Below are 15,747 nucleotides of genomic sequence, written 5' to 3' on the forward strand. Positions count from 1 at the left end.
ATAAAGGTTTATGAAAGAGTTTCTATGTTTATTAGAAACCATTTCTTAATAGAACATCTAACTTTAAATGGCAACAAAAAAATAAACAGCTACATATATAAGAAAGAATAAACACTTGTCAAGAAATCTTCCCATGCGCTTTAGCATTTAATTATGGACATTATGAATATGAAATATATTTTGAGGTGTTCATAGAACTCCATATCTAAAAAAAAATCATTTATTACTAGAACATCTTATTTTACATCACCGTGAAAAATAAATAGCTACTGATTATTTTCTGAGTCATCCATAACCAAATTAAGGCTTCAAAATAGAGTGTATATTATACACAAAATTCTTCTCTTTTCTTGCTAATTTCCTTTTGGTCCAATGTGTTTGTGAACAAAACTACAACATGGAAGAGGCATGGTTGTCTGTTTAGTCATGCAACATACAATTCTGCTTTGCCATCAATGAACAGGCTCATGAACTCGTCTCCGTCGACAGTCTCCTTCTCGATGAGAAGCTGTGCCAGCTTGTGGAGGATATCGCTGTGGGTGGTTATGATTTGCTTGGCCCTGGAATAAGCCCTCTCCACAAGCTCTCGCACCTCAGCATCAACCACATCAGCAGTTGCCATGGAATAATCTTTTTGAGTTGACATCTATCAAACAACACAATCATGCGTGCCATCATCAGTACAAGCCTGGATATATAAAGATCTAGGAACATAAGCTGAAATGGCTACATGTTCAAATACCTGTTGACCCAGGAATGGATTACCACCAGACCCACCTATGGCTACCTGTCCAATCTTTTTGCTGAATCCAAACCTCTCAACCATCTGTCTTGCCACTCTTGAAACCTGCATGAAGTCATTTGAAGCTCCTGTTGTGACATTCTCTTGTCCGAAGATCACCTCTTCTGCCACCCTGAAATGCAGCAAAAATACTTGGTTGATGGATGTAGTTATGACGTACAAAAGAGTTGGAGAAGTTTAGTGGGGAATATCCTTGCTCTTCTTTCTAACCTTCCTCCGAGGGCAACAGCCATTTGGTTCTCTAGGTAACTTCTGCTGTAAAGTCCTGACTCAAGTCTCTCCTCACTTGGGGCAAAGAATGTAAGACCACCAGCTTGACCTCGAGGAATAATGGAGATCTTGGCAACTGGATCATACTCGGGCATGAGTGCCCCCACAAGGGCATGTCCAGCCTCTAACAAAACATTGAAATATCATTTCATTTGAAACATATGGCAAACTGTAAAAATTGAAGCTCAGTTTATGAGACACTAACCATGATATGCTACCAGCTTCTTCTTCTCATCTGATACAACTGCGTTTTTCTTTTCAGGTCCTGCAATTATTCTCTCCAGAGCATCTGAAATTTCATCCTTGCTTATCTCCTTTAGGTCTCGTCTGGCTGCAAGAATAGCTGCTTCGTTCATCAGGTTTTGCAAGTCAGCTCCAGTGAAACCAGGGGTTCTTCTAGCAATTTTCTCAAAATCTACATCCTTAGCAAGTGCTTTCCCTCTTGAATGAACCTATAAATAGAAAAGGCTTTTACACGCACCATAACAGGAATCATTTACTAGCTACGATTAAATTCTGAGAAAATTGATATAAGAGATTAAATTACGTCTGCAACTTGTAGAATGGGCCCTAGTAACAGTAGAAGACCATTTCAAAATCATGAAGAAATTAATTAGTTATGCAGTATAAATATTCAGGTGCTTGAATTTTTTGCAATGGCACCTTGACTAGGCATACTCATTCTTACAGATGTAAGATATGAACCTATTGAATAATTTTGATGAAAAACACGTTGGCAAATTTGTGTTTAGCTACAGTTAGCAGATCATTGATTCCATGTAACCCATACAACTTGCTGTCGGTAGTTGCAACATTGAAATTAAAATGACTGAACGTAATCAAGAGACGAGAAAGGACAAGAATAGCCATTAAATTTAAACTAAAATTTAAGCTGAACCAAACCATCTGAAAAGAGGTGATCTGCAACACAATTTACACCTGAAACAGTAAATACGAATGGTTTTGCAATCCCTCATAGAGTCTCCATGTACTTTCCTTTTATCTTGTAAAAAATCCTTGCAATAGTAGTGTTTTATCTTCCAATTCACAGTTTGTCTCTTGCTTAATTTGCAGATGTCACTATGCTAGATGATTATTACTAATTTACTACCTCTCAATCCAAACCTCTTACCGTGCTTTCTTGATTTTATGTATGCTGATATCCTGAGCACAGGCTGTAAGTGCTTTTTGGGTTAATAGATTTTACTCATGTTTCTGGAAAAAGAATCCAAACCTCCTCGAGAGGGTAACCACTTTCCGTCACACAATTTGTAACAAAGTGGTCAAATGAAATATTGATTTAATATTGAAGCTATTTGAGGGCAACTGTGAAGTAGTAAAGCTTTCACATCAAAGACATAACATAAATTGGTTGTCACCCATACAAGGTATAATCTGATGATAACCTCATAAACTCCGCAATTGTCATTTTGGACCATAGGCTTGGAAATACTTCACCCTATAATACTTTTCAGACATGTGTTATCACAGAGCAGTTTTGGAACACTTCATCCTTATTATTTTGCAACACAAAGATAGTTTAGGTAGCAGTTGCCTAACCTTGGATGGTAGTAGTCAAGCTAAAATAAAGGTTCTCAACAAAATCACATAGCTTGATCAAAGACTTATTGGAAGAAAAACCAATAATCTTAAATAACTGATTTCAAAGAATTAAAAACTACAAGTTAAAACTTCTTTAAATGGTTCAGACACTTTCTGCAGAACTTAACAAGAAGCCATAATTTCTCAACTATTTGGGTCACCTACATGGATAATTCCTACCATTGAGCAAGGATGATCCAGCAAGAAAATAGTAATAGTGTGTGTCAAATGTAAAAAACTGCATCTTTGTTTAGCATTCAGCTATCTGTCATCATATAATATAAAATAAACATTCAAAAATCATCTTGATCATACTAAAGCGGACAATGGACTAAACCTAGATCCAGATGAAATTTTTTTCCAGTAATACATTAATCCAATATTCAAGTACCAGAAAAAAGAAGATGAATGAAAAGCTCCAAGCAAGAACTTTGACACAAAAAGCACTTCATGAATTTGCACTGAAAATGGTAGCTGAAGCCTCATTATTGTGGATCACTAACAAGCTTAACAATTTTTATATCACATACTTTCATTAGAGCCTCCGATTCCATGAATTGATTTCAAAAGGCAAAAAAAGAAAAGAAAAAAAAAATCAAGTTTGACGAAGAAATCCTAATTTTAGCACAACTAAGCAACTCTAGGAAGCAAGATTTTATAATTTGTAATTAATTCAGAAGATCCATCGATCATGGAGCAAGATTTTAACATGCAATTACTTTTGATGCTTCAAAAAATATGTTATGGAATCGGGTCATCGAACATCTACTTATTGTGGTACATGCACAACTTATCAAAATCTAAGCATCAACAAGCAAAAACATAAATATCAATAACCAAGAGGTATTTTATCAAACATCTACATAAATATCATTAACAATTAAAGAATTTATGAGTTAAGCTATCGCCAACAGACCTGCAGGATCTTCACTCTGCCAGCAACATCAGGTCTATCAACTGTGACCTGCCGATCAAACCTCCCAGGCCTCAGCAAAGCCGAATCCAGCACATCTGGCCTGTTAGTCGCTGCCAGTACTATCACTCCACTGTTCCCCGAGAACCCATCCATCTCCGTCAAGAGCTGATTGATAGTCTGCTCCCTCTCATCATTGCCACCGCCAAGCCCAGCTCCTCTCTGCCTTCCCACCGCATCAATTTCATCGATGAAAACAATGCACGGTGCCTTAGCCTTTGCTTTCTCAAACAGATCCCGGACCCTCGACGCCCCCACTCCCACAAATAGCTCCACGAACTCGGACGCTGCACACGAGAAGAACGGGACTCCGGCCTCTCCAGCCACCGCCCTGGCCAGCAGCGTCTTGCCGGTACCCGGCGGACCCACCAAGAGACAACCTTTAGGAATCTTCGCCCCCAAAGCCGTATACTTGTCCGGGTTCTTCAAGAAGTCCACCACTTCCTGCAACTCAAGTTTGGCCTGGTCGGCTCCGGCGACATCAGCGAAGGTGACACCGGTCTCCGGAACCTCCTGGAACTTAGATTTGGACCGGCCAAAGTCCATCGGCCCGCCAAGCCCACCCGGCCCGCCCCCAGGTCCCCCCTGGGACCGGCGGAAGAGGAAAAAGAGACCGGCAAAGGCGAGAAAGGGGAAGATCAGATTCCCGATGAAATTAAACAGCCCATTGCCGGCGTCCCCCTCCGAGACCGAGATGTCCACGCCGTTCATCGCCAGGATGTCGATCAGGTCGGGATCGTTGGGGACGATGACGGCGGCCCGGCGGCCATCGACAGCCGTGAGCTGAAGCACCCCGCCGTCCTTGCTGAAGCGGACGCGCTCGACCTTGCCCTTCTTGACGGCATCGAGGAACTCGCTGTAGCGCCACTGGGAGCCCTCGGGGAGGTCCGAGGACGTCTGCGGCCTGGGGGCCGTGAGGAGGGACTGGGCGAAGGGGTTGTCGGGCTTGGAGGCGGCATCGAACTGGACGGCGGGCGGCGAAGGGGGAGGCGGGACCGGGGCGACGTCCTCGGCGATGGCGACCGGGGGGAGGGAGGAAAGGAGGAAGGCGGCGGCCGCGGCAACGGAAGGGGACAGGGTGAGGCGGTTGTCGTTGCTATTCTTGTTGCGATCGAGGAGTGATCGAATGGAGTTGGTTCGTCTCGGGAGGAGAAGGAGGGAAGGGTTGGGCGTGGATTTCGGACGGAGTCTGGTGCCGAATAGAGTGGAGGTGAGGAGATGGCTTGCGGAAGCCATTGTAGCGAAGCGAAGCAAATCCGTGTGCGAGTCTATCTCTACGGGGATCGATCGTTCTTATTGCGACACGATTGCTGTGGAGTTTTGGATGTGTGTAGGGGGTGCGTCTACGTGGAGTCGATTGTGGCCAATCGTTTTGATATTTGGGGATTGGAGTGACAATGAGACGACGGAACGAAAGACACAAAGAAAAGCGTGCCAGCGAGGAAAACGAACATTAATTGTGTTGTGCGGTGAGCCACGTCGAGGCATTCGTTATGGCAGTTTCTTGTTTTCACTTGGAGTCATAGTCATTTCCAAGCAGTAAATTATATATATATATATATATATATATATATATATATATATAGTGGAATTCCATAATTTATATATGAGATCGTGATATCAGTGAATTTTGCAATAAATTTTGGCCGTTGTTACTTTTAATGAATGAAAAAAAAATCCATGAATGACAGGTGTTATATTTTGATGGGATGTAATTCATAATATAGCATTAGCATTTAAGTATTTTCAATATAATATCCGAACCAAATGTGATTTATAAAAAAATTATCAAACATCAATTTACATTAAAATATGCATTAAACCCTATCCAATAATTTAGTGAAGATGGGACCACTAGTTCACTTGGCCAAATGCTATGTATAGGAGCCCACCTAAGGTTATTGGATAAGTCACTAATTTAATTGAGTTTGAATCATTAGCCTAAGTTAATAACAATAAACTCAATGTGAAATTAAATTTGAGGGATTGCATATGCTTCTGTTGTGATATGTTGGAGAAGGTTGTGAAATTTGTTCAGGAACAAATTGATGAACTTGTGGGGGTACTGTTAGGATTTTTTTTTGAGCTATTTATTAAGTCTGTTTAATCCAGTTATTTACTGTGTTGTGTCCGTTTGATTTAGTTAGAATTAGATAAAGATTTATTTAATATTTATTTATTATTAAGAGTCCAAATCCTTATGGACCATAGGTGGAACTCTATAAATAGTGATATAATTATTTTTATCAATCAATCAATAAAATGTTATTCTAATACGTGGACAAATCCTAGGAAGTCAATCGTCTTGAAGTGATCATCCATTTTTCTTCCATTTCTTCTCTTTTTTTCGATAAAACCTTAGGATCTTATCATTTGGTATCAGAGCGACGATCCTTGGCATCTCGCTGTAGTGATTGACATAGCTATATATATATATATATATATATATATATATATATATATATATATATATATATATATATATATATATATATATGTTAAAGTCGATAACCACGCACGTTGTTCCTTCTCGGTTTGTGATTTCCAACGTCGACTACCACTACCTCTTCTCCATTGTCGACGCTTCTTCCCGGTCGGTGACCACCGCCGTCGTCGCTCCCTAGCTAACGCCCACCGCCGCCACTGTGCCCCGGCCAGCAACCTTCTCTCCTCGCTTCGCCATCTCGCTTGAGCAAGAAGGCTGCGACCATTGTTTCCCATCCAGCAGACCACCACTTGTAGCCGCCCATCAGTGACGCTGCCCTAGTATCTTTTGCTAGCCAGCCACTGTCGATTGTGATCATTCATCATCACCAGTGGCTTCCCTTATAATGCAGTAGAAACATAGTATCTTTTGCTGCCACAATCACCGGTCACTATTTTGAAGTATCAGCCTGACACTATTTTGATTGATACGAGTAGCACTAATAATTTTATGGACAGGAAAGTTACAAGCCGATTAGCCCACCATATCGAAGGCTACGACATATTCAAAGTAAAGATCACTGAAAGACATATTTTAACAAATGTTCAAAGAAAAAATTGATTATACAGGGGTCAGGAGTTTCTTGCAACAATTACTACATTGAAAAATCGACATGTTACTTACACTATAAAAAAGTAGAGATCATTCTTGATCAATGGATTATGATGCGTTACAGATAACCTATGATTGAAGTGCTGAAAGAGAAACTATGCGAGTTTAATGGATTGTTATAACACTTTTTTTGAGTTTTTGAATAATGTTTATTGAGTATGTTTAGTTCAGTTGTTTACTGAGTCTATTTGGTTTAGTTAGAAACAGGTAGAAATTTATTTAATATTTATTTATTATTAAGAGTCCAAGTCCTGATGGATCATAGATGAAACTCTATAATCCTTTTTTTCAATCAATCAATCAATCAATGAAATGTTATTATGGACAAACCCTATGAGATCGATCCCCTCGAAACAATCAAGGAGACCGATCCCCTCGAAGATATTAAGGTAGTTGATCCCCTCAAAATGATCATCCCTTTTTTTTTTCTTTTTTTTTATCATTATTTTTACGACAAGACCTAAGATCTTATCAGGTACAGCATTCTATGTCCTTCAATCACAAACTTATTAAACTTTAGACACCAATAATTGCCTTTCTTTTTCTTTCTATAAAACTCGTTTGAATTACAATCGTGGCATGCATAAAATATGTCAGTCTATTTTAGTGAAATCAAGAAATCAGTATGAAGCAAAAAAAAAAAAACCTTTTGTTTTGGTTTTTGCTCGTTCCAATACTGTTCTCCTTGTTTTATTCCTCCTCCTTTTATTCTTTCTTGGTTTGATACATAATTTCAAACTGATTAAAATAAATTTAAACTTGCTCCAAAATTTTAATTAATTAATTTTAAATATTTTCCCAGAGTATTTATATTTTAAAAAATAATTTTATAAATAATTCAAAATTTGTTAAATATATTATTAATTTAATTAATTAGTGTGGAGCTCTGTCCCCAAAAAAAACTGTGATTTTAAAAAATAAGAGCTCTGTGAAACAGAAAGGAAACAAATTGCTTTTTGTGGGGAAAAAAAGGGCAAAAACTGAAACTTTTCTCAGGAATATATTTTCTTCTCGACATTTTAATATCCCGCAGTTTCTATTCCTAGAGAGAGAGAGAGAGATGGAGAGGGAACCACTGGAGGATGCTTTGCTGGGGAGAAAGAGAGAGCGGGACTTAGAGGAGATTAAGAGCGTGAGGCAGTTCATGGAGCATGTGTGGGAGGAGAAGAAGAAGCTGTGGTACTTGGCGGGGCCGGCCATCTTCACGTCCATCGCCCAGTACTCCCTGGGCGCCGTCACCCAGATCTTCGCCGGCCACCTCACCACCCTCGAGCTCGACGCCGTCTCCACCGAGAACATGGTCATCGCCGGCCTCGCCTTCGGCATCATGGTACGTCAACCAATTCCACTTCTTAATGATGAGAACAAGCAAGTTCTCCGGTCTTACGTCTTACCAGATCGTTTTCCTCCTTCTCCTCCCTCTGTAGTTCGCGTTGAGATCTCATCGATTCAAATCATAAAAGTAATTTTCATCGTATTATTGGTAGACAGAACTGCATAATTAGATATACACAACAGATGTTAGGGTTCCTTATTGCCACAACCGAAAGAAGAAACATTTCCTTGGGGGAAATTACAACTACCATAACTCTAATAATATGTTGAGTTCATTCTTGTAGACTTGTAGTTGTTAGTTCACTTATCGACCTTTAAATGATCGAGAGCTGCACTTCTAAAATGATGATATCAATTATTGGCGGGAGCAGTTGAAGACTTATGGGTTAGATGAATAAGCTCAGATCTCTCTCTCTGTCTCTCTCTTCTGCTACTGATTTGCATTGGCGTGAAGACTTTTCTGGGTGTAGATAATAAGCGATTAAAGATCAATGAGGGTTTCAAACTCTAAATGATTTTTTTTAGATGATTATGACATATCGCCATCAAAGCATTGAATTAGGCGTAGAGAATTGTTGGATAAGGTTTTGAACTAATGACTCTCATACCACCTCCAAAAATATCCTTAACATGCCTCAATTCATTCCATGAACTTATGGCATGAGTAGGTGGATGACTTCTCTGCCCTATCTGAAGGTGCGAGGATTGCAATTATTGGATCGCAGTCATTGTGGGCTTTTATTCGAGAAATACGAGTTGCTTTGCTGTCGGCATTTGTCTCACGGGTGTCCTGTTTTACTTTTCTATTGATATCTATGATCACAAACGAGGGATTTTTCTTGTAATAGTGTTTATGCTGTATATATTTGAAACTTTGTTCGGCAAATTCCAGAAAAATACTTTTTTTAGATTTTTTTTTTCCACGGAAGTACTTTTTATTTTCACAATTTCTTAACAGTTTTTTTTTTGTCTAATATTTAGAATACTTTCTTTTTCCTCTCTTTTCTTACGGATCGATCTATGAGGTAAACTGGCCTAGTTATATATTTTTTACATTGTGTTGTAGTATTTTTAACAATACAAAAAAAAAATACTATAATACAATACGAATACATTATAACATAATATTTTTGTACAAATTTTATAAAATTATCTTATTTATTGTATTTTTTATACTATGCTATCATATTTTTAATAATATTAAAAAAATACTATAATACAGTGTTTTTATATAATTTTATAAAAATATCAGTATTTTTATACTGCATTATAATATTTTATCGAATATAATAAAGCATTTGCGAGAAAAATTCTGAAAAATGAAAAGCATTTGCCTACAATATCATCACTAACTTGCGTTGCACAATATCATCCTTTTTTTCTCTTCGTCCTCTTATTTTTATCTTCTACATGATTTCACTCATAGCTGGGCATGGGAAGTGCCCTGGAGACCTTGTGTGGCCAGGCGTTTGGTGCAAAGCAGCTCCACATGTTGGGGATCTACATGCAGCGGTCATGGGTCATCCTCACGGCGATGTGCATCTGCCTACTGCCCATCTACCTCTTTGCCACCCACATCCTCCTTTTATTCCACCAGGATGCAGAGATCGCAGTGCTTGCAGGGAGATTCTCCCTCTACATGATCCCTCAGTTATTTGCCTACGGACTCAACTTCCCCATCCAGAAGTTCCTCCAAGCGCAGAGCAAGGTGATGACCATGGCGGTCGTTTCAGCAGTGGCGTTGCTGTTCCACTTGTTCCTCAGCTGGCTTCTCATAGTCCAATTCAAGCTTGGTCTTGTGGGTGCTGCAACTTCGCTTAATGCAGCTTGGTGGGTCGTCGTTGTCGGGCAGTTCATATACGTAGCTTGGGGATACTGCCCCGGTGCTTGGAATGGCTTCAGCTGGGGAGCTTTTAGGGACTTGGGTGCCTTTGCGAGGCTCTCTATTGCTTCTGCAATTATGATGTGGTATGTGTATGATCTTATTTAGTTAGATAAAATATATTATAGATATGATTAGATTTTAGTTATAATTGTTAGTGAATAAAAATGAAGTCCACTCTTATGATTCCTTAAGAGAAATTTTTTTAATTATCTTTTCTAGATCCTCTCACTTATATATGACAAGATATTTTAGGAATCATACAAACCTTCCGATAAATCCCTATTTCGTTAATTATAGTAGTTCTAAAAATAAAAAGAGATGAAAAGAAGAATCTAGCAAAGATCATTATTATATTGCTTCGTGACATTCGACCTATCTGGTTGATTATTGTGTTCAAAAGATATGTATATTTTATCTTAGATCTATGATACAAATTTTTGCATAATAATTTTATTTCATATAATTGATATCAGAGTCATATTATTGAAATCTAAGTTGTCATATATCATTAAAGAAACTAGATCTATTTTGATTTACTTATGCATTAGATTTAATTTGATTATATCAAATTATTGTTTCTATTTTGATTTTACGATGCTTACATCTTATGATCCAAATATGCTAAGTCCCTACTATTGGGTCTGTATACATTGTTTAATCCCTAGGTTGTCATGGAGAATCTATGAACAACGGAAGGATAAATATGTCGAACGAAAGGATATGTAGAATTGTATTAGTAGGTCGTTGCTAGAAACACTGCTATGGATAGCAGCGCGAGCGTCAGACATTAACACTATAGGACAACTGCAATGATACTAGTTTAGGCTGGCAATCACATAAGGTTGAGCAATATAGTGGTGGTTCCATTGCATTGTGCAAGCGACACTGTTGCATGCAACAACACTTCTACAAGTGGTGGATGATAGCACCAATGCTAGATATCGGTGTTGCTACTAGGTGCAATGAATAGCGTTGCAACTAGGCGATGGCACATGATGAAAGTGATTGTAATCGATGACATGGTAAGGGGTGACGGTTGCTTAGCTATGCGATAATGGTTGATGATGCTTAGCAAAGTGGTTTGACAACTTCGCAGCACAACAACAGTTGTACAACACGAATGATGGTGACATTGATGCACAACTATGCATTGACGGTGCGAGCACAAATTACGTGATAGAGGAAGCTACCATATATCGCTATATATGGTGATGGATGGTAGCTCTCATGAAGGATAAGTCATTGTGAGGGTGCGGAAAAGGGGGCTTACTGGGTTGCATCACTTAGTATCAGTAGCAATGTAGATTATTGTCGATAAGACAGGTACAGGCAATGCTGGACAATAATCAGTCATACAGAGGATACTACCAATCGTGAAGTCCTACAATGGTGGTGGAGGAAGCTACGATGAGAAGCTGACGGCAAGAAGAAATATGTTATTTAGCTCCAATTTTGAATAAAATCCTTAATTTTGAGTTTGTTTTAGGGTTGCTCCTTTAATTTATTATTTAAATTATGCCCTTTTGACAATTATTTAATTTTGACTTGATCAATGGTTTATTTTGATCAAATTTTGACTGATTTAATTTTAACCAAGTTTGACTTTGACAATTCCTAATTTTGACCTATTGCCCTTGGTTATTGACCTAATTAAAGTATTGACTATCTTAATTTGGTCAAATTTTAATTTTTGATTGAGCCTCAATTTTGGTCAATCCTAATTTTTTTTTTTGACTAGATTTGATTCTAAATATATTTTATTTACTTGATTAGATTTAGATTCGATCAATCTCGTTTGATCAAATTTGAAGAAAGTTAAATTTTGACTAATTTTTTTACTTTGGTTAACTCTATTTTGACTGTCTAATTAGGTTGATGTTTAGTCAAAATCTACCGGCTTATTTTTGGATTGCCCAATGGGCTTGCTCAATTAAATAAGATTGATTGGAATAATTTAAGGTTCAATTCTGAATTATAAAAACTATAAATTATGAATTTCTATTATGGCTTTCTCATATGACATATTGGTAAAATTTTATTACTTGTGATTCTTAAATTTGTGTAGTTATTCACATACATATGTTTGACATTATGAAATAAAATTTATTTATTTATATAAAGGTATGATTTATGTTTATCATGATTATAGTTATCATAAGAGTTTTTTTTATATTATTTAAAATTAAATAATTATTATGATCATTGTTTTATTATTATTGAACTATTTCTACATAAACTTATTAAAAAAATTTAGTGAATATTATTTGTAACTTATATCACTAAGTTTTATCTAACTAGTAACTATTAAAGTGGCATGAGATGGTAGGTTATGGGATGCAAATTATAATAACTATTTTACCATTTATAAAATATTTTAAATTATATTATTATATTAGTTTTATAGTTGCCAAAAAGGCTTGGATTAATAAATTTATCATATTACATCAAGGAATTAGTCATAAATGATATTAATAAAATAATATTCATAATGACACACATAATTATAAAATATAATCCCAAAGAAGAATTTACTTTGAATATGTGATAGGGTAATATGATATTATTTTAGATATTTTTCATTTAGGATTGTATACATAAAGATAATAACATCATTCCACATGCATGATATAAGTCCTCCATAATTCTTATGCATATGTAATTAAAAATTTATTATATATTCAAATATATATCAGATATTAGTCTTATAATTAGAATACTAGTTAATATTAAAAAATATTAAAAAAAAGATAACAGGTTATCGATAAGGGGTAAAAGATTATATGCTTAAAATAAATCGACTTAAAATGATGAAAGATTATATGCTCATATATCAGAAACCAAATCAGTTTGAAATGATAACATTTTAAATATTATAAATTATCCTGATAGTAAAAATTTCATTGTATAATTTATGTTTAAGCTAGACTTATTGACTTCATTTTAAATTTGCGTATATGAGTACTTTTCAAAAGTTTAGAATCCAATTGAATAAAATTAATTTTAAATCTTAGATTATATGATCATATTTAATTAATTAAGATATATTATAGATATGATTGGATTTTAGTTACAGTTATCGACTAATAGATAGAAAAAAAGTGGATGGATTCCTTAGGAGATAATGTGGACTTTTACCTTCCTAAAACATTTGTTTTAGATTTACGATTCTTGATTCTAATCGTGACGTTAAATTTTTATATAATAATTTTATTTCTTTTTTACTTGCTGTTTGTTTTTAGATCTCTTCTTCCATATTTGATGTTCTCATGTGTTTGCTGCCATCCATGTAGCCTGGAGTTCTGGTTCTACATGTTCCTCATCGTGTTGGCAGGCAACCTGAGGAATGCTCAGGTAGCAGTGGCTGCTATATCAATATGGTTAGTCCCTGACGGTCGATAACCTTCCATCTCTCTATCGAGAAATCCCATAATTTACCTGTCGACATTCCTGTTGCAGCATAAACTTGTACGGGTGGGAGATGATGGTGTTCTTCGGCTTCAATGCCGCCATCAGGTGATCCCGGACTAGCCTTCCTTCCTTTACACATTCTTCTTGGTTGTGTTGAAAGCCGATGATGATGGATCTGTCAGCGTGAGGATATCGAACGAGCTTGGAGCAGGCAGGCCGAGAGCGGCTAAGTTCTCGATACTGGTGGTCATCATGTCCTCCGTCGTTTTCGGCCTCGTCTTCTTTTCCCTGGTCTTGGTTCTCCAGGACGTTTACGGGGTTCCCTTCACCAACAGCCCTGACGTAGTTGCTGCAGTCACTGACCTCGCGGTGGTCTTCGCATTCACACTCCTCCTCAGCAGCGTCCAACCAGTTCTAACAGGTTTAGCATCGGAACCCTTTCCCCCATTGTGTCTTCACTTCTATCAACACTGCTTCAACTCGTGGACTCCGTGTTCAGGTGTGGCAGTAGGAGCTGGATGGCAGACATTGGTGGCTTATATCAATTTGGGATGTTATTATCTGGTGGGCATTCCAGTAGGCTGCCTGTTGGCGTATTATTTTGATCTAGGAGTGAAGGTAACCTTCCAGTTGTTGTACTGCTTTATCTTCTCTACTCTTGTTTCTTCTTCCTCCTCCTCCCTTCTACCTTACTTTGTCATGGCTACTCCATCATCTCCTCGTCGAGCTCAGGGTATGTGGAGTGGCATGCTAACAGGCGTAGGATTACAGACCTTGGTACTTATTGGGGTTACTGTAGGCACAAACTGGGACAAGGAGGTCATCTCTCTCTCTCTCTCTCTCTCTCTATTCATGTATCCATCTCTGTATCTGAATAATCTTGACTTCTGACCGTGGCAGGCAATGGAAGCAGAATCTCGAATAAGGAAGTGGGGAGGGTCTGTGGATGAACCAACAAACAAAGATTGATTAATTAGGAGAAAGATTAAATGTAGAATGTCCACAAGGAATGTGAATGCTTGCATAAAGAGAGTGTGGCTGGATCAAGTTCCTAGACTGTTTATCACTCTTTGAACTACTTGCTTTTATGGTACGTAAAAATCTCATGGTCTTACCAAAGAGAAATAAATATGAACATATTGCATTTTCTAAGGATATTGGGATCATTTTTGAGCTCCAATGCCTTGGGAGCTTCCTGTATTACTATGCAAATTCTTTTATTACGAGGAAGCCACAGCATATATATCCATCCCTTTGAAGCCAGTAGTTTTCATATCTATTCTTCTATATTTATGTTAAGTATATATATCTCTCTTCAAAACCTAATAAATTGTGTTTACTGTTGTACTTAATCTTCATTGAGCTAACTGTTTGATGAAACTCTAATTTACATTGATTTTATGCAAACTCATTATTATGCCAAAAGTATGAGTATTTGAAGTATTATTCCATAGGTTTATATGACTGATGGGATCATGTATGTATGTATTGTAGGGGAATTATGCTATGAATCTTATTTTGTCTATCTATATTTCTTTTTTTTATTTTTCTTAATTTTCTTTGCATGACTTATATCATATTCAAGATGTTTGATAATGTAGAGGGTTCAAATATCATAAAATTAACTTCCCGACTAATCACAGTTTGGGTGTTGGGAAGATAAGGATTCAATAAATAACCTTGTAAAGTTATACGGAGGGCATGTCTCACAAAAGCTATTTTGATGCATAAATTAATAATAGATGGGAGGATTCAAATATATATATATATATATATATATATATATATATATATATAATATTGATTGAGTAGTAGAGTTTTTCCTTTCGAGGATTTACCTGAGTTCAAATCATGACTAATGTCAAAAATAATTATGTTAATTTCTTGTCCATTATTAAGCTATAAGATCATATATCAAATCATCGGGACTATGGTTATGAGGTAATAACATATCTTAATCAGGATTATCAATTATTATCTTAACCAAGTAGACCATTTATTGTTATAAAGTTAGCATCTTTATCGACGTCACATCATCAACCGTATAAAATAAATTTTTTATTGATATGTCAAGCTCAATAATTATGATCTATCAATTTTTATATGATAATTTAATTATATATTTTTTTTCTATAGATCATTCTAGAGTGAACCAATCTCATTATAATATTTTTAATAATATAAAAAATATTGTAACATAATGATATATTAAAAAAACATAACATAATATTTTATTACTATTATTACTAAAAAATACTATAATATAACATCCAATTCATTAAGAAAAAAGAAAAGAAAAAGACATAAGTAGTTGACTATCAAATTAAGGATATCCTAAGTTATAAGATAAAAAATATAAAATAAAAATGAAAAAT

At 36.5% G+C, this 15,747-nt stretch overlaps 2 protein-coding genes across 2 annotated transcripts; one reads left to right on the forward strand and one right to left on the reverse strand.

The window, feature by feature from the left end:
• Window positions 1–206: 206 nt before the first annotated feature.
• On the reverse strand, window positions 207–4,914 carry LOC103980648 (ATP-dependent zinc metalloprotease FTSH 1, chloroplastic). Its single transcript, XM_009397102.3, has 5 exons — window positions 3,591–4,914; window positions 1,278–1,524; window positions 1,013–1,196; window positions 743–914; window positions 207–646 (listed from the first exon to the last, which is right to left on the reverse strand). The coding sequence occupies exons 1-5, from the start codon at window positions 4,881–4,883 to the stop codon at window positions 425–427; spliced, it is 2,118 nt and encodes a 705-aa protein (XP_009395377.2). The 5' UTR covers window positions 4,884–4,914; the 3' UTR covers window positions 207–424.
• A 2,769-nt stretch (window positions 4,915–7,683) lies between these two features.
• Window positions 7,684–14,621, forward strand: LOC135581957 (protein DETOXIFICATION 33-like). Its single transcript, XM_065147295.1, has 8 exons — window positions 7,684–8,074; window positions 9,506–10,047; window positions 13,255–13,341; window positions 13,421–13,477; window positions 13,555–13,793; window positions 13,872–13,990; window positions 14,105–14,191; window positions 14,273–14,621. The coding sequence occupies exons 1-8, from the start codon at window positions 7,805–7,807 to the stop codon at window positions 14,339–14,341; spliced, it is 1,470 nt and encodes a 489-aa protein (XP_065003367.1). The 5' UTR covers window positions 7,684–7,804; the 3' UTR covers window positions 14,342–14,621.
• Window positions 14,622–15,747: the final 1,126 nt, after the last annotated feature.

Source organism: Musa acuminata, chromosome BXJ3-4 (assembly GCF_036884655.1).
Source record: "Musa acuminata AAA Group cultivar baxijiao chromosome BXJ3-4, Cavendish_Baxijiao_AAA, whole genome shotgun sequence".
Classification (NCBI taxonomy): Eukaryota; Viridiplantae; Streptophyta; class Magnoliopsida; order Zingiberales; family Musaceae; genus Musa; species Musa acuminata.

Coding starts and splice junctions, on each gene's coding strand:
- LOC103980648 (XM_009397102.3), bottom strand. CDS start 4,883: ATGGCTTCCGCAAGCCATCTCCTCACCTCCACTCTATTCGGCACCAGA. Junction 1,525..3,590: donor GCAGAGTGAAGATCCTGCAG/GTCTGTTGGCGA, acceptor TTCTATTTATAG/GTTCATTCAAGAGGGAAAGC. Junction 1,197..1,277: donor GAAGCTGGTAGCATATCATG/GTTAGTGTCTCA, acceptor ATGTTTTGTTAG/AGGCTGGACATGCCCTTGTG.
- LOC135581957 (XM_065147295.1), top strand. CDS start 7,805: ATGGAGAGGGAACCACTGGAGGATGCTTTGCTGGGGAGAAAGAGAGAG. Junction 13,794..13,871: donor CGTCCAACCAGTTCTAACAG/GTTTAGCATCGG, acceptor CTCCGTGTTCAG/GTGTGGCAGTAGGAGCTGGA. Junction 14,192..14,272: donor GCACAAACTGGGACAAGGAG/GTCATCTCTCTC, acceptor TGACCGTGGCAG/GCAATGGAAGCAGAATCTCG.